At 43.8% G+C, this 26,857-nt stretch overlaps 1 protein-coding gene across 4 annotated transcripts in view; it reads right to left on the bottom strand.

The window, feature by feature from the left end:
- Positions 1-1,930: 1,930 nt before the first annotated feature.
- LOC149463462 (caM kinase-like vesicle-associated protein) overlaps positions 1,931-26,857 on the bottom strand; it is a 110,795-nt gene continuing 85,868 nt past the window's right edge. For all 4 annotated transcript variants that reach the window (XM_089674995.1, XM_089674997.1, XM_089674993.1 and 1 more), the window contains 8 exons: positions 23,036-23,110; positions 19,454-19,592; positions 13,439-13,559; positions 9,852-9,927; positions 8,971-9,107; positions 5,780-5,858; positions 3,056-3,143; positions 1,931-2,823 (listed from right to left, as the gene is read on the bottom strand). In XM_089674995.1, coding sequence (XP_089531121.1) covers positions 2,572-2,823; positions 3,056-3,143; positions 5,780-5,858; positions 8,971-9,107; positions 9,852-9,927; positions 13,439-13,559; positions 19,454-19,592; positions 23,036-23,110 — 967 coding nt within the window. In that variant the 3' untranslated portion in view covers positions 1,931-2,571. The remainder of the gene's footprint in view (positions 2,824-3,055; positions 3,144-5,779; positions 5,859-8,970; positions 9,108-9,851; positions 9,928-13,438; positions 13,560-19,453; positions 19,593-23,035; positions 23,111-26,857) is intronic.

Below are 26,857 nucleotides of genomic sequence, written 5' to 3'. Positions count from 1 at the left end.
CTGACATGGCATATACATTATTTGAAGATTATTAACCCTCCTTATACAAACACTGTGTTGGGAAAGGGACTGTTTCTGAGAAAATGATAACCCTCTATATGCAACTATAAAAAATGGGAAGGAATATTTGCTTTCCTGTGTACATCTTGTGGCAGGCAATCCAGTTTCTATATATGGGTTTAATTATTGTATATTTGCATATTAGCCTGGGTTGCCCTTTTAGCTCCCTATAGATATGGTACACAGTCTTGTAAGTTGCATTTTTCTGAAAAGCATTTGTCATGGCTGTTCAGCCAGCTCATACTGTGGGAATTCATTTCTTAGACAATTTATTTAAAGTGTTTGTAAACCCTTACATATACCCAGCGAAGTGACTAGCTGCAGATGATACACAGAGATGAAGCACATCCTCCTACATAAGTTGTACCTGTTCATCTGCAGCTTCTTTTCTCTACATCCGTTTAATGTGCAGAATTCATACAGCTTGTCTGACCTTTAAGAAAGCAGGGGCTGGAGAGCTGAAGTTAGACTCTGCAGAACGCAGTGAAAAGAGCTGTAAATACTGATTGGAAAGTAGGGACACACCTCCCTTCACACAGCACACAGGAACAGAGCTGAGGCAGTCAATCATAGGCTGTGTGCTAGAGCTCCCTCCTCCGTCACCTTTCTTCTTTTGGTGTCAGGAAAATCTGTCACAAGTGACCCATGCAGATAGGAGGAAGGAAGCAAGAGAGAGAAATGACACTTATGCCTGGTACACACAATGAGTGAAAAACCGAGTGAAAAACTGAGGAGCTCAGGAGGAGGTCTCTGTACTAATGCATGGTTAGTAGAGTGATCTCCCTGCTGAGCTATTGTGTTCTTACAGGTTGACTGTCCCCCTTCCCCCACCAGAACACACCAGTCACCGCTCGCAGCAATTGGCTGAGAGTGCTGATTGGATGTTCTTCTGGCATGTCCTTTCTACAGAAGCCGGCTTCTGTTGGACAGGCTCCTGACACACAGGCTGAATGTCGCCTAGTTTTTGTTGAACCAGCTACTACGAGCCAATATTCAGCCCATGTGTACCAGGCATTGGTGCTCTGGACTGAGACAAATACACACTATACATGGATATGCTTTGTTCATATTTCATTTTGGAGATTAAAAACCACCTTAAAGCGAAAATCCAGGCACATATAAAAAGACAAATTAATGCAAATTCGTATTCATTAACATGCTCTTAAATGTATTTTTTTTTAATGCAGTGTAATAACTAGAATTTGACATGTTATCAGCCTCTTGCTGTTCCTTCTACAGCAGAGCTTAGACATGGGGAAGGAATAGCAGCAAAAGAAGTCAAATCAGTTGTGCTGCAGTGCAAGCAGCATTCTGATAGTAGAAGAGAGCAGAATGACAGTCTTCTGCTTCTCATTTCAATGTCCAGTCATAGGGTTGGGGTGGGAGGAGACCTGTAGGTGTGCATTGAGGCTTGGTTTACACTAGTGGGTTGGTTGTGGGTGCAGAAAATCGCACTTGTTCCCCCACCCACAGTTGAATCGCGCTGTTCCTGCAAGGGAACCAATAGGGAAACTGCATGGTCAAAAAGACCATGTGGATTCCCTGTGGCCGCTTTTTCAAAAAAGTGCATGCACCTTTTCCCTGCAGGAAACGCGGCATAGCAACCCATTCAAATGAATGGGCTGCCTCGCCCAAGCCAATGCGGGACGCACAGCCCATAATGGTGTGAACCTTGACTTACTGCTGCATGAGAAATATCAGAACTGGATGTCTATATATATACAAGTCAAATAGCTTGGTCATATGTATGTCATCTGTGTACTGTTTGCTTGGAGTTCAGTTTTAACCATACCATGAAGTTGCTGAGTAACTGCTGCTCGCTTTTCCTATTATACAGGGATATAGGAGATAACAAGAAGCAACAAATGGCTGTAGATTGTTCGTTCCTTTTTATTAATCTTTAATCTCCTTACTGCCAGGGGTACCGGCCTCTGTGGCACAGTAAGGGCATACACTCCAAACTAAAACGTGTAAACATGCAGATGACATGCAAAAAGCTACACACCTGGAAACAGTTTGGAAGATACTGTATGATGCAACCTAGCTTGAAGAACAGGTCTACCAGAGACCTTATACCTGCTTGCTAGCTTCTGAGAAATGTTACGTTAGATGTAGATCACCCTCTTTCATTAAGGAATGTCACTGATGTTTTTTATGTCAGAGGGTTGGTATTTTGATCTATTTATTTAAAAAAAAAACATTTTTAGGAAAATGTACACTATAAATAATTTGTCCAGGGTCAGTTTTCATGCTCCGGTGATAAGGTTTATCTCTTCAAGTCCCATCATCCCTCTTCCTATATCTAGCTTGAAATGTTGATGGTGACCATAGGCCTTTCTTTCCTCTTTTTCAACACTTTTTCTGCTAGGTTAGTTCTCCCCCACAATGGGATTGCTATCCAGGTCAGTGTTTTGTGACCAGATTGGTTTGCTTCTGTTCTGCAAGCAGATTATTTTGTCCTTCTGTGTGGTCGTCCTTTTGGTTGGAGGAAGAAGCAGGACAGAGCAGGCACTATTGCCCACTGTGTTCTGGTTTCTCAGATGAGTGGTCCTCACATTCAGAGGTTTGCTGGGTCCTGTTTGGATTCCAGTCAGCCTTAGGAATACTGTGTTGGGAAGGAGATTGTTTTGGAGAAGAAGGGCAGGCTTCCACGGTGACCTCATGTGACACGCTCATGGAAGATCTCGGCGTGACAGGGAGACGCCCAGCAGTGCCCTCTGGAGCTCTCAGTCGTTGCATGAATGTGGTGACCCGTATGGCTTTCTGTGGTAGGGAAAGAAATGAACTCACATTAACACAACAGCTTACTGTTTTCATATGAAATTACAGGTATCCAAGAGAGGTGCAAGGAAAACCAGTGGCTATCCACAGCAAACCAATGAGATTCTTTGCTTCAGTGAAGTGATTAAACCTGACCTTGATTATGGATAACTACACCACTGTTTTGTTTTTTTTTTACAAAGTATAAATCCACCTTTCAGTGTATGTTACTTACCCTCCATTTGGCTTTAGCAAAGTTCTTCTCAATCTGAGCACAAACACCTTCTTTGAGATTCCTTTCAGAAGCAGCATTTCCTGAAATCCTTCAAGGGGAAAGATATAGGAAATTGTAGGGAAAAAAAAGCTCTGAAATTTTACAACAAAGGATTCTAGAATTATTATTTTACAAACAAAATATCTTTCACAATCATTTTGTTTAGGTGTTCAAAAAACACGAGAATAAAATCAGTTTGTATATGTAGTAAAGCATACTCATTGTGTAAAAAAAGCTGTTTGATCCTGTCTTGTCTGATCCTCCCTTTCCTTTAATGTCCCCAATCCATCTGCTATAATACAGAGCAGCAGCGGCAAGTCTGCACATGCTCTGTTTGATGTATATTGTCAGGAAGGTTTTTTTTCTTTTACTTGGGAGGCTGTCAATCAGCGCTGTCTGGACGGAGGGTCAGGGGTCATGCAGGCTCATAGGACAGTTAGAGGAGAATGAAAACTTCTCCTACAAGATTAACATGTGCTCGGCTGGACGCTGATAGAAGTCACAAGACTGCTCTAACTGCTGATGAGAAAAGGTATTTAGCAGTTTATATTTACTACAATAATTGCATTTCCATGTTGTGTGTACTGTGGGAGACCAGATATAGTGAATGCAGGGTTCGGGGTTTAGTAACACTAAGGTTTTTGTGTTTTTTTTTTGGAGGAAATGAAAAAGATCTGCTGCAATACTCAGCCACTTATCTTTTCTAAATTCATTGTGTATCATTGACCTGCACCAATATTTCATTTGATTGCTGCAAAGAAGAAGCTGAATGACAGACAGTTGACTGTATAGGCTCAATTCACCAAGATGTAACATGCACATTATCTACCATAACGATTATTATTTACATCTGTCATTTCTAATAACAGGACCATTATAGCTTAGTGCATTGAGCTTTACATCTAATCCTTCTAAAACATATCATTGCTGTGTTTCCATTATAGCAGGTTAGCAATAAGTAAGTTCACTTGAAGAAGAAGAAAAAGTGTTAAATGCAATATTTTATAAATTCACTATAACCCACATAACTGGCGGAAAAAAAAAACAGTGTCCTACCTTGCTCTATCACAACATTCTATTCTCTCTTAAAATTGTGCCGGCCAAGTTATAAAACACTGATATACTCCCACTATTTATTTCAATGTACTTTATCTTGGTCTGATTCCTCAGCTTGAGAGTTAGGGGTCAGAGATCACCTGACATCCAAAGTCGCTGCACTGTGAATAGGCTGATTTTACATTTGTTTTGCCATGAAAGCAAAGTAAACAACTTGTTATTACAATTATGAAAACTCAGAGACTGAAGCACTGTGTAGGGCCAGATAGTAGATAGGGTAATGCCCCATACACACGATAAGAAAATCATATGAAATTTTCAGTACGAAGAGTGATTGTTCAATAATCTGATCGTTAGTACACAGCTTTCGAGGGTCATTAAGGACAGTTCATGCAACAATATCCGAAGAGATAAATGAAACATTTTTCTCATATGATACCAGAACAACGTTTTTTTGTTTAACCAGAACAGTAGTTGTCCGGGAAAAAAATAAAAAAATCGGAAGACCAAGACCAAACATGCTCAGAAACGAAAGAATTCATTACAATACATTACATCACTTCCAAAGTTGTATTCTGTCGTACGGGAATTTTTGGAACTTTAGCAACCTCTTCATTTTCGATACGAGACTAGCATCCAAAAAAAAAAAAGGGACAATCATTCATCCAATATTCTCCTCGTTTGTACGGGGCATAACTATAAGACTTCAACTGACCTCTGAGAATCAGACTCAAAGTAAGTAAAACTAAACTAGGGGGCAGACATACCTCTTCCACGAGTACGCCTTCACAGTTAGCATGTTAGACTTACAGTGTTACTAAACCCCGGACCCTGCATTCACTATATCTGGTCTCCCACAGTACACAGAACACGGAATGCAATTATTTTAGTAAATATAAACTGCTAAATACCTTTTCTCATCAGCAGTTAGAGCAGTCTTGTGACTTCTATCAGTGTCCAGCAGAGCACTGGTTAAAGCTTGTAGGAAGAGCTTTCATTTTCCCATGAATGTCTATGAGGCTGCATAACCCCTGACGGTCTGTCTAGACAGCACTGATTAGCCCTGTGCTGATCACATGCAGAAAGAAAAAAAAATATCTAGCAATACACACCAAACTGAGCATATGCAGCTTCCCCCAAGGCTCTGTTCTATCAGCAGATGGATTGTGAAGTCGAAGGGGAGGATCAGAGAAGACAGGATCAGATATCCTTTTTATGCAATGTTGAAGATTAACCCCTTGGGTTCCACAGTGAGTATAACAAGCATGCTTTACTGCATATACAGACTGATTTTTACTGTTGTGGGTTTAGTAACACTTTAATATTAAAATTCTTGCTTAAGCCCGGCCATGACAGGTCGAGTGCCCTTTAAAATGCATCAATCAGAAAGCAATATCTTTTTCAAAAGTCTCTTATGGAAGCTGCTATTTCTTGATTTGATCACCGCATGCGCTACGCCAAGATAGTGACTTCACTAGCAGTGACGTTAAACAATTCTGTTTCACAGCTCCAGAACAAGTAAGTGTGCCATGGGCTAGGGAATGTCTGCTCCCATCAGAGGCATCAGAGATGATTTGTGAGAGGTTCCCTTTGAAAAATATGAGGCAGAAATAATGTTTGAGATCTTACCATATATGACCCAATGCTTCCTGAGCTGTGATTCTCTGTTCCTGGTCCATCTCCATCAAACGCGATGCAAGATCTTTTGCTAGAAGAAAAAATACATCAACAAACTGTCATGTGAAGATTAGATGTGAAATCTATTACAGAGAACCATTCTGTTTTCTCTGCTTTTTTGGAAGTGAAACTTCAAAGTGGTTTTTTTACACATATTTACTAATAGGGCCATAATTTCATGATTATAGTTCATGCAGAATATGTTCATATTACAGATTAAATTTGTAAAACAGCTCCAGCTAAGTCAGTGGTTCTCAACCTTTCTAATGCCGCGACCCTTTAATACAGTTCCTCATGTTGTGGTGACCCCCAACCATAAAATTATTTTCGTTGCTACTTCATAACTGTAATTTTGCAGTGGGAGGAGTAGTGCCACGTCATTGGTGTCAGTGGGAGGAATAGTGCCCCATCATTGGTGCCAGTGGGAGGAATAGTGCCCCATCATTGGTGCCAGTGGGGGGAATAGTGCCCCATCATTGGTGCCAGTGGGAGGAATAGTGCCCCATCACTGGTGCCAGTGGGGGGAATAGTGCCCCATCATAGGTGTCAGTGGGGGGAATAGTGCCCCATCATTGGTGTCAGTGGGGGGAATAGTGCCCCATCATTGGTGTCAGTGGCAGGAATAGTGCCCCATCATTGGTAGGAATAGTGCCCCATCATTGGTGCCAGTGGTAGGAATAGTGCCCCATCATTGGTGTCAGTGGGAGGAATAGTGCCCCATCATTGGTGTCAGTGGGGAGGAATAGTGCCCCATCACTGGTGTCAGTGGGGAGGAATAGTGCCCCATCACTGGTGCCAGTGGGGGGAATAGTGCCCCATCACTGGTGTCAGTGGGAGGAATAGTGCCCCATCACTGGTGTCAGTGGGAGGAAAAGTGTCCCATCACTGGTGTCAGTGGGAGGAAAAGTGTCCCATCACTGGTGTCAGTGGGAGGAAAAGTGTCCCATCACTGGTGTCAGTGGGGGGAAAAGTACCCCAACACTGGTGTCAGTGGGGGGAGGAATCGTACCTCATCCTTGGTGTCAGTGGAGGGAGGAATAGTGCCCAATCGTTGGTGTCAGTGGGAGGAATAGTGCCCCATTGTTTGTGTCAGTGGGAGGAATAGTGCCCCATCGTTGGTGTCAGTGGGAGGAATAGTGCCCCATCATTGGTATTAGTGACACCAATGATTGGGCACTATTCCTCCCACTGACACCAATGATACTTACCTTGCTGACCCCTGCTCCAGCCTGGGCTTGCTCGCTCGCTTCCTCCCTCTCCCATGGTAGAGAAACTTACCGGTCAGCTGTCTTCCTTCTCCGGCCGCTCTCCTCCTCTTCACTCGCTCGATCTTCGCGGTGCCGCTCGGCTCCTCCTCTCCAAGCTCCACCTCCTTGCCGGTGATTGGCCGCCTGTGTGCCTCTCCTGAGTTACAGTTCCGGCGGCCAATCAAAGGCGAGGATTGATCCCGGGGGGGGTGTCCAGATGACAGGGGCGGCATGTCATCCCGCCCACACCTGGAGACGGATAGAGGAGCGGTGTCTCGGTACCTAAGACCATCGGAAATATGTGTTTTCCGATGGTCTTAGGTGACCCCTGTGAAAGGGTCGTTCGACCCCCAAAGGGGTCGCGACCCCCAGGTTGAGAACCGCTGAGCTAAGTGAATGTTTGCCCTCTGGAAGCTAACTATAGGCCAGACTGCAATCCACATTCTTGCTGCACAATTACTGTGCAAAACTAAACTGAAATACAGTACAAAGGGCAAATATTGTTGCAGACCCAGACAGGCAATTTTGCAGTTTGCAAACGGAGTCATTATTTAATGACTGCCTCTCTTAGCTTTGCAGATGTTGGCCAAGTTAACACTGGCACTGATATGCCTGGACTTTCTGTTCTGGTTAACAGGACATCATTCACAGCTTCATGCTCAGAACTGCATCTATGTTTTTTTCAACCAATGATGGTTTGCACGTTCACACATTTGTATACCCAAATGAATTTTGGTATATTCATTATTATGTGCCAGTAAAGAAAAAAAAAAAAAAGAATAAAAAATAGAAATGTTAAGGCTTTTTTTTTTCAATTTGTCCCCAAATCATTTCCCTAGAACCAGTAACCGTAACCTTAAGCTGAGCTTGTCACTAACTAAAGAGATGAAGTGTTCTCTAAGCAGTATAGTATCTGACACCCGGAGGATCCTTTGTGGGCAGATCACAGTATCCAATAATAGGCAGACTTAACAAGACTGCAGTGCTATATCTAATGACAGGCTCACTCTAAACCCAACCATATTCAAAACCTTAATACCATCTCTATCATTAACCTTTACCTAGCTCAATCTGCAAAGGAAAAGAAATCAAAACTACTACTTTCCCTGCAGCATAAGCCATACTGATTGGCTCTGGCATCATCCACTGATTAGTACAGCCCAATCACTGGTGTAGCACCCTGCTAGCGTAGGTAAATTTAGTTCTTCTGTAATTAAAGGAAACAGCTATAATTTGTCCTGGTCTGTTGAAGATTTCATAGACTAGGATTTGATAGCTCCCCCCGCCTCTGGAAGGAGCTTCTAGAGCTTATGGATGAAGATGTCAATAAGCAACCTGAATGTTTATCAGGTCCCTGGAGAGGAGTGTTCACAAGGGGGCTGCAATGGTGATAAATAGTCGGATGCACTGGAGAGCTGGGTTCTCTCTCCCAGGGACTGTACAGCTGTTTAGAGACAACCACGGTGTCAGGGCTATGGGCTTGGACGGACCTTATTGGAAGCTGATTGCAGCGCACCACCCACACAGAAGAATGCGGACCCGCCGGCGGATGCCATTAATTCTAATGGCATGCCGCCCGCACTGGAAATCGCAACCACACTGGGAACTGAGGTTCCTGTGTGGGCTGCGGTTTCCAAAGAAGTGCAGGGACTTCTTCCCTGCATGTCCCGGGGCACGGGAGTTCATTCAAATGAATGGGCTCATGTGCCCACGCAAAATGTGACCCGAACGGCCACATATATGTGAACCAGGGATTAAGGAAGAACCAGTTAAGGCCAGCAGCACCTGCAAGGGTAGTGCTACACTTGGATACAGGAGAAGACAGGGAAGTGGCAGGGAGCAATATAGGGTTAATGACCTTGCAATGCCATTTGTAGTAGCATAGAGATAACATACCCGATGCTGAAATCACATCCCAGTAGGGAGAATCAAATTCATATTCAGCAGCCAGAATTTTACGAAAGATTTTCCTGTTGTGACTTTCGCTGTCTTCTTCCTCATTCTCATCGTAGAATGGAGGGTTTCCAGAAAGTCTAGAAGAACGAGATTAAAAAGGTATGCTATTGTCCAAATACTGAAAAGCAATAGCATGTTCTATATATACACACACAATATAATTGTCCTTATTTCTGATGACAGCTGTCCATTAACTGGAATATATTAGAACTGTCACTCAGGTTACAAAAGGTAACAGGTGAAGCAAACAATGGTTTAGCATCCCAAGTAGCTCATTAACATCTGTGATGGGGAGTGCCAGAAAGTGAGACTTCGCTACAGTCATTTTTAATAGAAAGTAACTTATAGGTAACATGGCAGCCCCCATGAAATACAGTATAAAGGAAGGACATTTTTAAAGAACTTTCATTAAAAAAACATCTATCATAGTAGCATATACATGTTACCTCTTTATGTAAATAAAAAATGACTTTCAATTTCATTTCATTCAGAAGTCTCTGCAATTTTCTAAAAATGTTCGAAAACTTTAGTGCAATGTGTCAATTTGGAGGCATTCTATGCTGGTGTACAGAATGTTCCCAGAAATGTTTTTTCCTGCTTGTGTGATTAGCTCACTGATTTTCTCCGACGTTGTCTAAAGTGTCTGTGTTGTATCCTTCACTGGAAACACCTAGACTCAATAAATTTTACCATACAGCGTATCAGTAGTATGTTTACCAGATATTGAAGGTTCAAAGTAGAAGGGACAATTCCCTTTGAAGAAGAAAGTGGATATCAGTGAAAAAAAACACATAACTTATGTAAGTAACTCTTCTACTTACAGAATGAACATAACAACGCCGACTGCCCAGCAATCCACAGGCCGACCATATCTGTGTCGTGATACCACCTCTGGAGCTGGTGACAAAGATATAGATGATTCTGGCATTAATGGAAAGGATGTTGATGTACAAGGCTAGCAAGCAACCAGATTTTTCCTTTCAGTAGGCATTGCTGAGGATTATTGCACTTTACCAATACCTCTGCTTTGGTAAGAAGCACTGGTAAAATGTAGAAAGAAGGGAGTAGATCAGCGGTTCTCAACCTGGGGGTCGCGACCCCTTTGGGGGTCGAACGACCCTTTCACAGGGGTCGCCTAAGACCATCGGAAAACACATATTTCCGACGGTCTTAGGAACCGAGACACCGCTCCTCTATCCGTCTCCAGGTGTGGGCGGGATGACATGCCGCCCCTGTCATCTGGACACACCCCCCCCCCGGGATCAATCCTCGCCTTTGATTGGCCGCCGGAACTGTAACTCAGGAGAGGCACACAGGCGGCCAATCACCGGCAAGGAGGTGGAGCTTGGAGAGGAGGAGCCGAGCGGCACCGCAAAGATCGAGCGAGTGAAGAGGAGGAGAGCGGCCGGAGAAAGAAGACAGCTGACCGGTAAGTTTCTCTACCATGGGAGAGGGAGGAAGCGAGCGAGCGAGCCCAGGCTGGAGCAGGGGTCAGCAAGGTAAGTATCATTGGTGTCAGTGGGAGGAATAGTGCCCAATCATTGGTGTCACTAATACCAATGATGGGGCACTATTCCTCCCACTGACACAAATGATGGGGCACTATTCCTCCCCCTGACACCAACGATGGGGCACTATTCCTCCCACTGACACCAACGATGGGGCACTATTCCTCCCACTGACACCAACGATGGGGCACTATTCCTCCCACTGACACCAACGATGGGGCACTATTCCTCCCACTGACACCAACGATGGGGCACTATTCCTCCCCCTGACACCAACGATGGGGCACTATTCCTCCCACTGACACCAACGATGGGGCACTATTCCTCCCACTGACACAAATGATGGGGCACTATTCCTCCCACTGACACCAACGATGGGGCACTATTCCTCCCACTGACACAAACGATGGGGCACTATTCCTCCCCCTGACACCAACGATGGGGCACTATTCCTCCCACTGGCACCAGCGATGGGGCACTATTCCCCCCACTGGCACCAGCGATGGGGCACTATTCCCCCCCACTGGCACCAGCGATGGGGCACTATTCCCCCCCACTGGCACCAGTGATGGGGCACTATTCCCCCCCACTGGCACCAGTGATGGGGCACTATTCCCCCCCACTGGCACCAGTGATGGGGCACTATTCCCCCCACTGGCACCAGCGATGGGGCACTATTCCCCCCCACTGGCACCAGTGATGGGGCACTATTCCCCCCCACTGGCACCAGTGATGGGGCACTATTCCCCCCCACTGGCACCAGTGATGGGGCACTATTCCCCCCACTGGCACCAGTGATGGGGCACTATTCCCCCCACTGGCACCAGTGATGGGGCACTATTCCCCCCACTGGCACCAGTGATGGGGCACTATTCCCCCCACTGGCACCAGTGATGGGGCACTATTCCCCCCACTGGCACCAGTGATGGGGCACTATTCCCCCCACTGGCACCAGTGATGGGGCACTATTCCCCCCACTGGCACCAGTGATGGGGCACTATTCCCCCCACTGGCACCAGTGATGGGGCACTATTCCCCCCACTGGCACCAGTGATGGGGCACTATTCCCCCCACTGGCACCAGTGATGGGGCACTATTCCCCCCACTGGCACCAGTGATGGGGCACTATTCCCCCCACTGGCACCAATGATGGGGCACTATTCCTCCCACTGGCACCAATGATGGGGCACTATTCCTCCCACTGGCACCAATGATGGGGCACTATTCCTCCCACTGGCACCAATGACGTGGCACTACTCCTCCCACTGCAAAATTACAGTTATGAAGTAGCAACGAAAATAATTTTATGGTTGGGGGTCAACACAACATGAGGAACTGTATTAAAGGGTCGCGGCATTAGAAAGGTTGAGAACCACTGGAGTAGATAATGCCAATCATAAAGGCTTTAAGTGGAATATTGATAAAACTGTTCATGTTTGTTTTGTACAGAAAGTAGAGAAGTGTAAACGGTTCAAATCAGGCAGATTTAATGGTAAAATTGAACTCACATAGGTAGGTAACAGGTAGGCATGTCAAGTAATGGAGGTCCAGTGGGAAGATCAGGTCCTTTGGCCACGCTCTGGTTGTTATCCCGCCGCTCCGGTGTTGTCCAGGGCTCGGGGAGCAGCAGAGGGGCACAGGGAAGCTCGCAGGGATGATGTCACCGCATGGACCGGGTTTCCAAGATAAATGATGCAGTGACATCATCCCTGCGAGTCTCCCTGCGCCCCTCTGCTGCTCTCCGAGCCCTGGACACTACTGGAGCGGCGGGAAAACACCCAGAGCGCGGACAAAGGACCTGATGCTCCCACTGGACCTCCATCACTTGACATGCCTACCTGTTACCTACCTATGTGAGTGCAATTTTACCATCAAATCTGCCTGATTTTAACCATCTACACTTAGAGTGGTGCTGCTGTCTCTCTGCTCTACCTGCATTAGGAGTATCTACAAGCTCTTACAGCCGACTGCCTCCTCGGACAAGTCCATACTACTATATGCCCCCCACTACAGATGGGCTTGGACACCAGCTCCACATGGACCTTCAAGTAACCACCATTGCTGATGGTCCATCCCCAAACGCTCACAGGGTAGATGCATCTTAGCGCTCCCTCCCCTCACTCACTAGTCCCTACCACAAGCAAATGATATTTGCTGATGTTCACCTAGTGTGTACACTTCCATTCTTCAACGGGGAATTTAAGCTTTAATATTGTAGTTCTTATTTATGATATGGCTGATTACATTTGTTAGCACCAATCCTATATATATCACTGTTTTCTAATACTTATCTATTTTAAAAAATTATCCTCCACTGGGTACCATTCCACTCTAACATCTCTCCCTATATTTCCTGCACATTCTATGGAAAAGTACCAAGATTCTGCTGTTTTCTTAAACAGATAATACATTTTAGAAGGATAATACTCAGCACCTCTCCCTGCACTGACTAAACCACACTCTAGTGTAATAATTACATCAAAAGATATTAATTTATCAGGGAAGAAGGGCTTCAACTTCTCACTAAGTCTGGAATATGCCCATCTCCTATCACAAGCCAGGAACTCTTTTACCAATAGAGGATCTGATATTTGACAGGTAGTGGCAGGGGAGGTGGTAGTGCTTAGTGCCAGGAGGCGGCAAGACAATCTCAGTAACTGGGACTAAGATTCAGGGTCCTTTCCAGGCACAAAAAAGTGAAATTGAACTGAATACAAATACAAGTACTTTAAGGCTTTAGAAGACATCTCTACTCTACCATCAATGGTAGTCATTACATTTTGGTAGACATGACAGGTTCTCTTTTAGTTAGCAATGCACACACTGTAAATTCTATAATCACTAGAGACTGTCTTTGGAATCTGTGTTTATCTTGCATGACTGTTTTTCCAGATACTTACCCAGATATTCTGGAGTCCCACATGGCTCTGTAATTTCTCCACTCTCAAAACAGGACAAGTAGAAATCCCGTAGGACCACTTTGGAGTGATTATTCTGATTGTAATACATAAGGTTTTCCAGCTGGGGGAGTGAGAAGCACACAAACAGTACATTAGACCATCTGCAAGTTCCGCATAGATCACTGTCTATTCTCTAAGAATATCTGTATGACAGGTATTGTACATCTCTACAGCCAGTGAAGTCTAAATCCTCCTGCTGCTTTGATATTAGAAATCTGAGGCCTGGACTGGTAACGTCAAAGAGGGTTGTATGTCTGGGAGTTATATTTTTGATTCCTTGTGTTGCAGAGTCTCTGTCCTGTTCTAACAACATAGCCCCTTAATGTATCAAACCAAAACGGTTTTCCTGTGTAGCCCTTGAGGTTCTATTTTTTAACACATTTAGGTAAACAAAAAAAAAAAAAAAAAAAAAAGCTCTCGTTTATAAGGCTATTCGAAGTCTAAGCATTAGGTAAAAAGGTCAGAATATTTAAACATAAAGTTGAGAAATAAAAATAGGAACAGCCATAGTTAAGCCATCTGAGTTCATGGCCCAGAAGAGGTTCCTCCTTTTCTGCATCACCCATTGGGGGACAAAGGAATTCAGAAACGGTCGGTTTATACTGCTACCTACAGGAGGTTAGGACATTGGCAAACTGTGAAGTTGAAACGTTGTAAGCCAGCCCCCGTATTATCCCTCCTCTACCTATCATGACTTAGTTTTTTGTTAGTGTTCAAGGAGGTTAGAAACTTTTTCTTCAGCTCTGCTAAAAAAAAAAAAAAAAAAAAAAAAAAAAAAAAGTCTAGTTTTTTTTTTTGCTAACCTATCTTCATGATATTTTTATCTCAGTGACTTCAATCAAGATTTCCATGTTGCTGCTTGAAGTTAGTCTCTACGTAATAACTATGCAGATCAGCATATTCTCAATAGTAGGTTTGGAGGCTGTCCCCAGACACCGCTGAACTAGACAATTGCGGACTAACCTGGAATATGACCTTTGGGCACAGGGTTATGCATTGTGGTGCCTTCCAGACCTGAGATTGCTGGGCATTCCCTGTCTTACTCCTTTAGGGTTTGTAGGATGGTTGGAAGATGTCCCTCCGGTATGAATTTTCCTGCTTTATGTGAACTGCCCTTTTCGACCTCCTCCTCATGTCTGGGAGCCTAAACTTCTGAGTGAAATCTTCAGGTCCCTGACAGGGGATGGGGCGATTCCCTTCCCCCCCACCCTGGGAGGAACTTTCCAATGGGTGTATCCTCCCGCTTGGGTCTTCTGTCTGGTTCCCCAGAATAGGGAGTTCCCCACTGGGGGTTCCTTCTGTTAGCTTGTATTCTGATCGCCATTGGACATTCTCTCAGCACTGCAAGGCTTTCACCTCTAGAAAAGTTTTGGAACTCTCCCTGTGACAGGTTGAGTGACCTGGTCCCTAAGCCAAATGTGTCATTCCTTACCTCAGTGTCTCAGTGGAGACAAGGCATCACCTTCTAGAGCCCCCAACAGAAAGTGGTGTAATTCTGGAAGCCTTCGTGGGCACTGTTCACCGGGAGTTACCGTGGAGAAAATAAATTAATTTGATCCCTTGCAGATTTTGTAAGTTTGCCCAATTACGAAGAAATTAAGGGTCTATAATTATTATCATAGGTGTATTTTAAATGCTAGAGACAGAATATCAACAAAAAATCCAGAAAAAAAAAAAAAAACACGATACAAATGTTATAAATTGAGTTGCAGTTCAGTGAGTAAAATAAGCAGTTGATCCCCAAGCAAAATATGACTTAGTACTTGGTAGAGAAACCCTTGTTGGGAAGCAGAGAGGTAACATTTCTTGTAGTTACCAAATTTGCTCACATCTTAGGAGGGATTTGGTACACTTTCTTTACAGATCTTCTCTAAATCCTTAAGGTTTCTTGGCTGTTGCTTGGCAACTCGAAGTTTCAGCTGATACATTTTCTATAAGATTAATGTCTGGAGACTGGCTAGGCCACTTCATGACCTTAATGTGCTTCTTCTTGAGCCACTCCTTTGTTGCCTTGGCAGTATGTTTTGGGTCATTGTCATGCTGAAAGACCCATCCACGATCCATCTTCAGTGTTCTGGCTGAGGGAAAAAGGTTCTCATCCAAGATTTTACAATACATGGCCCCATCCATTGGCCCTTTAAGGTACCTTTGTACCTGTAGCAGAGAAACAGCCCCAAAGCCCCATAAGGTTTCCAACTCTGTTCTTGATTGTAGGGATAGTGTTCTTAGGGTCATAGTCAGCATTTTTCTTCCTCCAAACACAGTGAGTTCTCATAGGACTACAGCACTTTCTCCCAATCCTTCTATAAATCATTTAGATGTTCATTGGCAAACTTCAGACAGGCCTGAACATGTGCCTTCTTGAGGAGGGGGACCTTGCAGGTGCTGCAGGATTTCAATCCTTGGCGGCATATTGCGTTACTAATGGTTTAATTGGTGACTGTGGTCCTAACTGCTCCTCAAAAGTAGTTCCAGGCTGATTCTTCATTTTTCTCATGAGCATCTAAGGATCATGAGGCGAAATATTGCATGGAGCTCCAGACCAAGGGCGATTGATGGTTATTTTGTATTTCTTCCATTTGCGAATAAATCGCTCCAACAGTTGTCTCCTTCTCACCAAGCTTCTTGCTGATGGTCCTGTAGCCCATTCCAGCCTTGTGCAGGTCTACAATCTTGTCCCTGATGTCTTTTGACAGCTCTTTGGTCTTGCCAATGACGGCGGGGAAGAATGAGATTCTGTGGACAGGTATCTTTTATACACATAATGAGTTGTTGTTAGGAGCACCTTCCTAAATTGACAGGACTGATCTATTTACCACATGAGCACATAGCCAGTATGTGGGAGCCAGAATTATTGTTGGCTGGTAAGGGATCAAATACTTATTTTACTCACTGCACTGCAACTCAATTTATAACTTTTGTACTATGTGTGTTTCTGGATTGTTTGATATTCTGTCTCTATCATTTAAAATACACCTATGATAGAAAATTATAGACCCTTCATTTCTTTATAAGTGGGCAAACTTACAAAATCTGCAGGGGATCAAATAATTATTTTCCCCACTGTAGGTAAACTGCACCTGGACCTAGTTGAACTATTGCAGCTGAACTGCAACCTTCTGAGGAAGCCTCCTTAGATTCTTTCTTCCTTCCTGTCCCCAAGAAGGTGGCTGTTAATAGTAATATGACTGAGGTTCCAACTCCTTGCTCATCGAATGAACATGTTGCACTGCATTAGAGTAGGTTGTAGATTTCCTATAATCATGTCATTGGTACTTGGTTAGGCAGGTATGCAGCGTTGTCTATCAAACCCAGGAACAGTCCCAGGTGTTTTGTTGGAAAGTATCCTGTTTATCCTTTCAGTATACCTTGTGGAAGAAGGTGGTCTAAATTAGGGAAGGATTCCAGGCACCCTTTTGTACAGGTGTCGCTTGCTCACCCTAATCCCCCTTCTTTAGATGGGCTCAGGGTTTTTTCCGACTATTCTTGGAATTTTCACAACCATTGATATCTCACTGCAAGATTGGTTGTCTGATCTACCAACTCCCTTCCTAAAAATATTTAGTTAGTAGTAGTTTTCCACCTGTTTTTGGAGGATTGCTAGTTGGTTCTCCAGTCTCTTGCTGGTGAAGGCTCATTATTCCTATAGAGAGAAGTTTCCCCTCGCTGGTGATTTTCTGATATGGTCTACAGCATCAGGATGATCCCCTGTGTCCTTCCCTTATTTGTGACACTTCACCTGCCATTTGAGAGCTTCATCTAGCCTTGATTGGACGTTGATCCTTCAGATACTGCTAAAAAGCTGATGGTTCCAAAAATTGTCATCAGTGGCTGTTGCCCACCCCTCAGGATAGACTGCTTTTGGACATCCCAACTGTTGCTAAATTTTTGTGTTCTTCAATGGATAAATGGAGAAAATAGGATTTTTGGACTTATCGTAAAATTTTTTACCTTGAGTCCAGTGAGGAACACAATTTCTGCTGTGATCCCAGTTACATATCAAACCTTTGCATATTATTGCTACTTGTAGGAATGTGGACAGTTGTGCATTATATGCCATGGCTAGGATTATCGCCAGGTGTTTCCAGACCATTTATTTTCCTGTCAGCTCCTGACCCCATACTCAGCCTAGAGATCATGTGGACTGCCTGTCATCCTTTTTTTTTTTATTATTCAGGATTATCAACTGCCCTGCATTAGTAATGGGTGATTTAACTCTACATCTGAATTCAATACATAGCAGTTATCGTGGACCTGCACCTCCCAAAACTGATTGGTAGAACACTAGCTGGTGAGTCAACCTCTCTTCCAGTTATTTATATTCCTCACGGGATTCATTGAGAGTTTTTTTTCTGAAGTAGCTCCATTAAAGTAGCATGAAAGCATCATTCTACTTATAAATCTTTGCTGTAATCAGACAGAACTGAGGATTCTGATGGGAATATCTTTTTGCTGAAGTGTTCTAAAAAGGTTCCATTTTTTTTTTAACTTACCAACACCTAGAAAATATGAAATTTTAGTTTCGAGTGGAGTTGGACACTTACATTTGTTGCTCTATCTACTGAATTATCACATCAGCTACTCCAGTTTAGTTGTAGTGCAAGTGAGCAGAAAAGCTGGCTATGTGCTAGGTCTTTTGACCTCCTTGGCCCCTTTTATATGAATCTACAAGATTAATCCACAGCTTATTCCTGCTATTGTTTTGCTTCAAGATAAGCTGAGATCCCCTCTTTATTTCCTTCTCCTTCTTCCATACAGTGTCTGAGATAGATATCTTCTCCCTCCTGCCTCTTCCACAGGGTGCCTGGGATACCCTCCTTCTTCCCTCCTGCCTCTTCCATACCTGGCATACCCCACTTCTTTCTCCCTTCCATAGGATGCCTGAGATACTCTCTTTTGTCCCCCTACATGCCCCTTCCACAGGTTGCCTGGGAAATCCTCTTTATGCCTCCTTCCAAAATGTGCCTGAGATACCCATCCTCCCCCTATAGCCCACTCCACAGGGTGCCTGGAATACATCCTTCCTTCACCCTCCCGATTTCACAGAGTACCTGGCATACCCTCTTTCTTCCCCCTGCCTCTTCCACAGGGTACCTGGCATTACCTCTTTCTTTCACCCTCCTTCCTCCACTGGATGATGAGGATTGGTATAGCAAGTCAGGACATTACATTGGTATATGTAAATGTAATGTCCTGACTTGTACTTTATGGTTAGGACTTATTTCTGAAATGGGTAAGTCATTCTACATGCACATTTTACTCGCTCAATACAGTTTATTATATGGGAAGACGAGTGCCGCTATACCAATCCTCAGCCAGTTGCATCTGTGCCGGGAAAACAGACAGAGCCAGAGCACTGGCATTCCACCTTCATGGGCATTATCTCTGAGTGTAGCACCTACTTATTCCTCCGCAGTATGATTGGGATACCTTCCCTCTCCCCCCTCCCTCACACCCCCTCCCTCCAGCCTCATCCACGGGTACCTGGTACATCCTTCTTTCACCCTCCCTCTTCCACAGGGTGCCTGGGATACCCTCTTAATTTACCCCTTTTCTCTCACAGCATGCCTGGAATACTGTAAGTTTCCAAAGGGTACCTGGGGTACCTTTTTTCCCTGTTTCCTCTTCCCCTGGCTGTCTGGAATACCATCCCTCTTCCCAAACTCTCTCTTTCACAGTGTGCCTGAAATGCCCTCTCTCTCCCTCCTCCTTTTAGAGGGTGCCTGGGATTCCATCAATCCTTCTCTCTCCCTCATTCTTGGAGTACTATCCTTTTTACCTTTGCTTCTCTTCCACACAGTTTCTGGGATACCCTCCTCCTTTACACTGCCTCTTCTACAGGTATATCAATCACTTTTGGTTGCTATACAATGTCTACAGGCCCCTTTAACCCATGTATCTGTCGCTGCTCCCTTTTAATGTCACCCATGACCCTCTCATGTTCTGTCATCTTACCTTTAAGTTCCTATGAATAATGTGAAGATTGTGCAGATAAGCCACAGCCTCAAGGACCTGGCGTATCACATTACTGGCATCTTTCTCAGAGTAATATCCTTGCTCCAGGATCCAGTCAAAGACATCACCTCCTGTGGCTCTACAAGATAAATTGTGATACCCGAAGTCACCAAGGCACCAAGTCTGTCTGTTTAGATCACAACTCAGGCACTGAGCAATGCTTCCAGTCACAACACTCTCGGAGGGGTTGACATTTAGACAGAATGGCATATGGAAAAAGTCTCCCTAAATACCTAGAGGAAACCCACACAGATAAATGCCTTTGGCAGATACAGTCAACAGTAAGAAATGAACCCAAGACCTCTCTGTGTTACAAGATGACAGCAATAGCCACTGTCATACACACTATAATTTTTATTAGTTTGCCTGTGCATGGTCTAAAAGTTTATATCTAAAAACATTTTGACCACACTATATCCAATATTCGCAACTTTGTGAAAAGAGGGATAGCATTTTGCGCAAAGCATGTAGGTAATGGGCACACTCCCAGTTACATGACAATAAAAATTCATACAAAAACAAAGATTGGTGCAACCAACAAGAGCTTTTTCTAAACACTACTTTTTCTTTATATTGGCTTTTCCAAATAATAAATGGAAACATTTAGATGTTTTGGTGCAGTATAATACTCTTGGCTGGTAAACACTGTATACATCTATACATGGAAAGAGATTTGGTTCTAGAACAGAGTGAGTTTCTCCAAATATGGGACAGTTGCAGCCTATGCATACCTGTTAAAACCCCTATTAAAATAAATTGGAATTGTCTTGCCATTTGCTTCTTTAAATTGATCTTAAAAATGGATTGTGTATGATTGAAAAAGACTGTTTTGATTTTCTTAGATTCAATCCAAATAAAGGAGAAGTTCACCATTTTACCTTTGCAGGTAAAAAAAATGTGCTTTTATTTATTATTTTTTGCTGAAGGAGCCTGGAAAGCATTGCACCAGCAGATCACTGGTGCCATGCAGGACGGCTGCAGACCTGTCAGTATATCTGCTTGCCCATACATCCCGTACCAGCAAGCCGATACACTCTGAGAGGAAGAATCAAACTACCACAGCACCTTGGTAGCTCATTTAGAAGTACAAGCCGGCAGCTGCTAAGGCTGACGGGACTTGTAGTTTAATCTTCACAGAATACTGTGAATTAGCGATGCAGCCGTGTGGGAGGAGCCCCACACAGCCGCGTTTATTGTAATGTTTGACAGCTAGCGAGAGAAAAAGATCCCCCCACTAGCTGTCAAAGCAGGGGATCGGGGGGTGCAGAGACCCATCCTTTCATAACATGTCAGACCCTGAAAATGGGTGTAACATGTAACTTGTTGAAGGGTGAATTTATGGATTAATCCTTTCGCTGCCATGGCTGTTTTTGCATTTTTTTGCACACGTTTAAAAAATAATTTTAGGCCTGAAGATTACACAAAACCCTCAAAACAGTGTTTATTTTCTGAAAGAATAAAATAGTGGTAGTTACAATCTTTTATGTTACACAATATTACTGCAAAGGTCTCGGAAAAGCAAAATTTCAGTAAAAACACAAAGTCCTATGCGTGTTGATTTTTAGGTAACAGGTTCACTTTATTGAGACATGCAGGGTCTAAAAGACCCTGCATGTCTCCTCTGGCCTCCATTCAATGTGTTGTAATGCAGGCCGCATTGCAATACATTGTTTCTCTGTGCTAGTCGAGAAAGTGACAGCCGTGAACCGGAAATGACGTCACACATATTGCCAAGTCATAGAAAGAAGGGGAGGAGAGCGGACGTTCATCCGCTTTCCTCTCTTTCTTCTATCCACCAGCACCCACCATGGTACTCCCCAGGTCCACAGATGGGCAAGTGGGGCCTGGATACATGACAGGAGCATGCACTGGAGGGGGTGGGGTTGGGGTGCCGAGGGCTGTGGAAGCGACAGTCACCCGCCTGCTTCCATTTGACAGGCAGGAGTCTGTCAGTGTTATACACAATCATGGTGGCTGCAGGATTGTCTATAAAACCCCCCGCTGTCAGGACTGCTGTATTTTTACAGTGTTTGCGGTGCATTTCTTACAGGTCATGTTATTAAAAAACCGCACTAAAAACACAACATGGGAGTGTTTTGATGCATTTTTGCATTTGATTTCAGTGGGGATGTGCATTTTTGGTGCATTTTTTTTAAAGCACCAAATGTCCACAAAAAATGCAGAAAGCAGGATGTTCAAAAACTAACTGGACCCACAACAGCTCAGTGTGAAGAGTTCCATAGGAATACATGGTCACATGGTTTGGTTTCGCCTTTTGTAACGAAAAAACGGAAGAAAAACAGATCAGTATGAAAGCAGCTGAAGGATGGCCATACATAATAATTTTCTTATTCAGTTTTCCTTTTGGAATTCCTCCTATTATATGGTTTTGGCAAATCTAAACACTTTCAATACATATGCAATCAGGCAGGACCTTGCACTACATAGTTGCAGGTAAATCTAAAAGGAATTGAACAATGGCCAGCTTAAGATAGAAGTGTTTATACTCACCTATATGGCTGGAGCATTGATCTGCTGCTGCAGCTGCCTCCCGCCAGTTCTAACTCTGAGAACTTAATCAAATGACCGCTGATCTCTCAGTTCTCAGTGAGCAGAAAACGGTGACTGTCAGATACTCTCTGCTCTGCCCCTCCAACCCTCACTGGATTGCCAGGCAGGAGAGCGGGCAGGGAGTGGCTGGATCTGGCTCTTGGTGGCGCGCTGAGGCCAGCTGCCAGTCAGACATCTGAGTGGATCCCAACATTATTGTCGGGATCACTGCAGAGCCTGCCTGTGACGCTTTAGCCCACTGTTGGCTGAATCTGGATCACAGGAGTGCATAACTAAGTGCACTCCCGTGACCCACAGGAGAAGTATGGCCAAACAAGCTTTGGCCGCACTCCTCCTTCTTCTAAAACTTGTCATACATGTGGCAACTTGAAAGAAATTTTGACTGACCAGCATTTAAACATTCATTTGAAAGTGTTTTCATGAAAACAATCTACCGCCCGCATATTCAATTAATCACCTGATTTTGATTGCCCAAACTGGGTTATCAATTGACAACTTGTCTGTAATCAAGGCAATTTGATCCTATCGCTTTCTGGCTGATCAAAACCACCAATTACTGCATATGATAGCTAAGGATTTCAATTCCAACTCGATAGAAAGTGGTTAAATTGTGGGAAAGTTGCCAGGTGAAGGACCCATTTAACAAGAGTCTCCTTTTCACACAAGCAGGTGATCAAATATATTTTTGATTGCAGCTGCCTATAATCATTCACTAAGATCTGTTGGGATCTTTGCAGGGATTGCAGCGTTTTGCCAAATGACCACGATCAATTATGCAGAAGAAAGCACCGTGCTCAGCTAATGACAGTGGAAATCTGCACTCAATCACAGAATATTTTTAGTTGCATAACTGCAAATCTCCCGTGGAGTTTGACCCTAATCTCTATTCTCCTGTTCTTTGTCTACGCACAGCAGCACAGGTCCGGTATATTCTTAGCAACGTGAACTTACAGTTCTTGAATAATATAGAATTCCTTCTTGGTTTCAAATGTATCGATTAGCTGCAAGATGTTGGGATGATTCACCCTGGACAAGAAAAGAGAGGTATAAAACAAATACAGTGTGAAAGGCTGAGAAAACAAGGGGTTACAAGGAAGCAGAACAGAGAATACGCTTTACATTGAAGTAAAATGAAATACAGACTGTGCCATAGCGGATTTCTTTCAGAAAAAAAATTGTTGCCTGGCTGTCTTTAGCTTGAGCCTGGGTTCACATATGTGCAGTATATCGCATGTGATTTGCTCAGGAACTGCACTACATTTCTGTGCAAATCGCATGCGATTTGTGTGTGGTGCGATCGGACCCATACATTTTGTATGGCTCTAATCGCACCACACCAAAAAAGTGCATGACCATTTTTTTCACACCCATGCGATCCGATTCTGCACATTGCACCGCGTTTTGCGGACCGCTTTCGGGTGTTAACCTAACATACACACCCGCAGCAGTTTGCATGAACGGGGTGCGAATCTGATGCGGTGCAGAATTCGCACTGAAATCGCTGCAAATTCCGCACCGCATCAGTGTGAACCCGGGCCTAAAATTGAGATACTGGCCCGAAACAAAAATGCAGATCAGGCAACTCAAATGAAGCCAAAATTTCCTTATCTCCTTATTTTTTCTGAGCTAGTAATTTAGAAGGCTCTGAAGCCTTGGGACCAGCATGACAGGTGGAAAAAAAATGCATTTTCAGAAGGTCGGAAGTAGCAGCCTCTACTGTATATTTCCTTTAGAACAGATTTAAGTTAAAGTAGACGTTCACCCAAAACCTAACTAACTCTGAACCTAGTCGCAGCCACATTCTAAAACTAATCTATCTAGTAAAGTAAAGTATCTGTAAAGAAGAATATGCTAGATTTACCTATTCTGCTCCGGTCCAGTCCCACGCTGAGCTGTTAGCGGCAGCTTCATTGTGTAGACGTGTAAATCAGATACAAGGGGGTGCCAATCTCAGAGTAGAGCGTAAAATATTTATTGGTAACAAGAGGTTAAAAACTACTCACAAACGTAAGAAGTATAATAGCATGGTAAAGAAATGCCTTTGGTAAGCCCTCAGTCTGCCAGTGATGTGAAGATGGATCCTGGTTATGCAGCATGGGCAGAGATGCAGCCGTCAGTATTCAGCAATGCAGGGAGTTTTTGAAAATGGCACAGAAACCAGCATGGACCGCAAGGAAGTCGGGACCTCGGCGGGAGACCAATGGTAGGGCAAGAACAGGGTTAGGTGACACGTTTCGAAGCACTTGCATCTTCTTCAGAGGTTTGAAGAAGCAAGTGCTTCGAAACTCGTCACCTGACCCTGTTCCTGCCCTGCCATTGGTTGTCCGCCGAGGTCCTGATCCCATAGCATGTTTATGGGTGGCGTCACTTCACAGCCGTTGTCAGTTCTCTCCTGTACACAGCATCTGCCGCTGGAGACTAGATCGGATCGGGTTCAGAAGAGGTGTGCATACCGATTTCTTCTTTACAGGGCTAGATAGATTAGTTTTAGAATGTGGTTGCGAGTAGGTTTAGCGTTACTTAGGTTTTGGGTGAACTTCCACTTTAAGCTCCTGAGTTCCCTCATGTGACCTAAAGTCTAGGCAATGATCACATGGTCTCTGACTATCAGAAGCATTAGTGGTAATTCCATTTGGTAGAGACTGCAGAATGTCCACAGATTTCTTCCAGGGAGACTATGATTTAGACCAAAATCGGAGGATCGTCAAGGCAAACCATTGTGCAGTGCTGCTCAGCAGAAAACAAAACCTGGATATAGAAAAAGCAAGCATGTCTGCCCTTGTGTGCATTTATAGTTACACATTATACATAGAAACAAGGTTTTAATACATTTACACACACCGATAGATTTATTACCATGAATCTGGCCTCTTCAACATACGTGAAAAGGCTATACTTTTTTCTTTTAAAGTGGTTGTAACCTCTGAAATGAAAATTAATAAAGCATATCCTTCTATAGTTTGTATGTGTCTCTATCCAAAGTACCCAGTGCGATTTCTGTCTGCTCTCTCATTCTTCTGCTATCTGCATGAGTCACTTCTGACCAGACGATCCGGTGGGATGGCCCCACCCCCTCTCCAGCGCACAGCAGGTAATTGACAACCTCAGCTGTACGTTTCCCTATGATACTCTGTAGAGAGAGGTGTGTCCTTTCCCTCCACTCAGGTCTCAGAATACACTCAGCGCAGTACACTGTGTGACATCAGATCCCCAAACCATGCCTCTGGAAGCTCAGAAATGCTGTCTAAATTCTGTTCTTTGAAGGCCCCAAAAATGAGGGCTACACAGGTACAACTTATGTAGGAGGATTTGTTTAATCTCTGTGTATCACCTGAAGCTAGTCACTTCAGTGGGTATATGAAGGGGTGTACAAAGAACCTGCACTATTAAAACACTTTGACCCCTTTAAAAAAAAAAATCTACGCTGGTCTTCACCATATTGAAAACAATGTTGTGAAAGTGGCATTTTAGCCTTTTACCTGACATAAAAATGAGCAGAGTGGTCCCCAGAGCTACTGCCCTACTTGGAAGATACTGCCGTGGACACTGCTATTTTTGTTCCTACTTGGTCATCAGTCAGAGCTAGTCCATTCCAACATGTGCTACATGGACACATCCTTCAAGGATCAAAATACAGGCGTCCCTCAGTTTACCAACGCCTCGGTTAACATAATTTTCGTTTTACGAATGAAAATCCATTGAATATAATGCCTCGGTTTATTAATTGTTCGCAACACGAACGGATGAATCGGTTTTCAATGCATTTACACATTTTTTTTAATCATGTCCCTGTACAGTACTATGCCTTTAAAGTGCACTTTATAAAGAGTTTTGAACAGATAAGACTAACTTTTTTTTTGACCTCCTGAACGGATTAATTGGTTTTCAATGCATTTCCGAATTAATAGGCATTAACAGCAAGGCTCTTACTTTCCATTCATCATACATCAGCATCAGAGGTTGGTCATCAGCTCTGAGGAAAGGGATTCGTCAGCCATTTGACCGCACTGACAGTGAGAACACCTTGCCTGCCGTTGTGGCCATTGTCATTTTTCTATGCTTTTTAGATACATGCTTCGTCTGTGAGTATGTTTTTATTATTCTTTCACTCCTACAATAAACCTTGGATAATGCACTAGGTGTGTGCGCCACCTGTTTTCTCTCTATGGGAAAATGCGTTTCGGTTTACAAATTTTTCACAAAACAAAAAGTCCTGCAGAATGAATTAAATTTGTGAACCGAGGTACACCTGGCCTTGACAGCTTGTGGGAACCTACAAGAGTGCTGTTCCATAGGCAGCTGTACAGATCAAAGGGGTATGGTAACCTGCTGACATGCATGGAAGGTCAAAATTCGCATGTGAAATGAAGTGCGGTTTTGGGGATATAGCAGATGCAGGAAAATGGTGAACATATGGTTACGGTTTCTATCCATGTAGATTCTTTCTATATTTTCTGCAGACACTTGCTGAAGGCCCTGCACTGTGCCTGCGGTGTTATACCAAAATAGACATCTCTACGTCTCTGGCTAGTTCAGGACTGTCAGACAAGGATCTGCTGGGGAAATCATAGCTAAAGTGATTCTGGGGATGTCTTTATTCTGTAGCTGCTCTATACACCCCACTGCACGATGGTGATCAGGCATCAAGCAGAATCTCGGCCACCCTACAAGCAGAAGGAGAGAAAACTTGTTTCTGCTTTGTGTTCTACACCAATGTGATTTTAACGTAAAGCTGAAATCCACGCAGATGAAAAGATACCATTTAATGATTTT

This window comes from Staurois parvus, unplaced genomic scaffold (assembly GCF_062004578.1).
Source record: "Staurois parvus isolate SC_StPar_1 unplaced genomic scaffold, SC_StPar_1.0 ptg000154l, whole genome shotgun sequence".
Lineage (NCBI taxonomy): Eukaryota > Metazoa > Chordata > Amphibia > Anura > Ranidae > Staurois > Staurois parvus.
The sequence above is the reverse complement of the archived record's forward strand: the minus strand, read 5'-3'. Positions and strand labels throughout refer to the sequence as shown.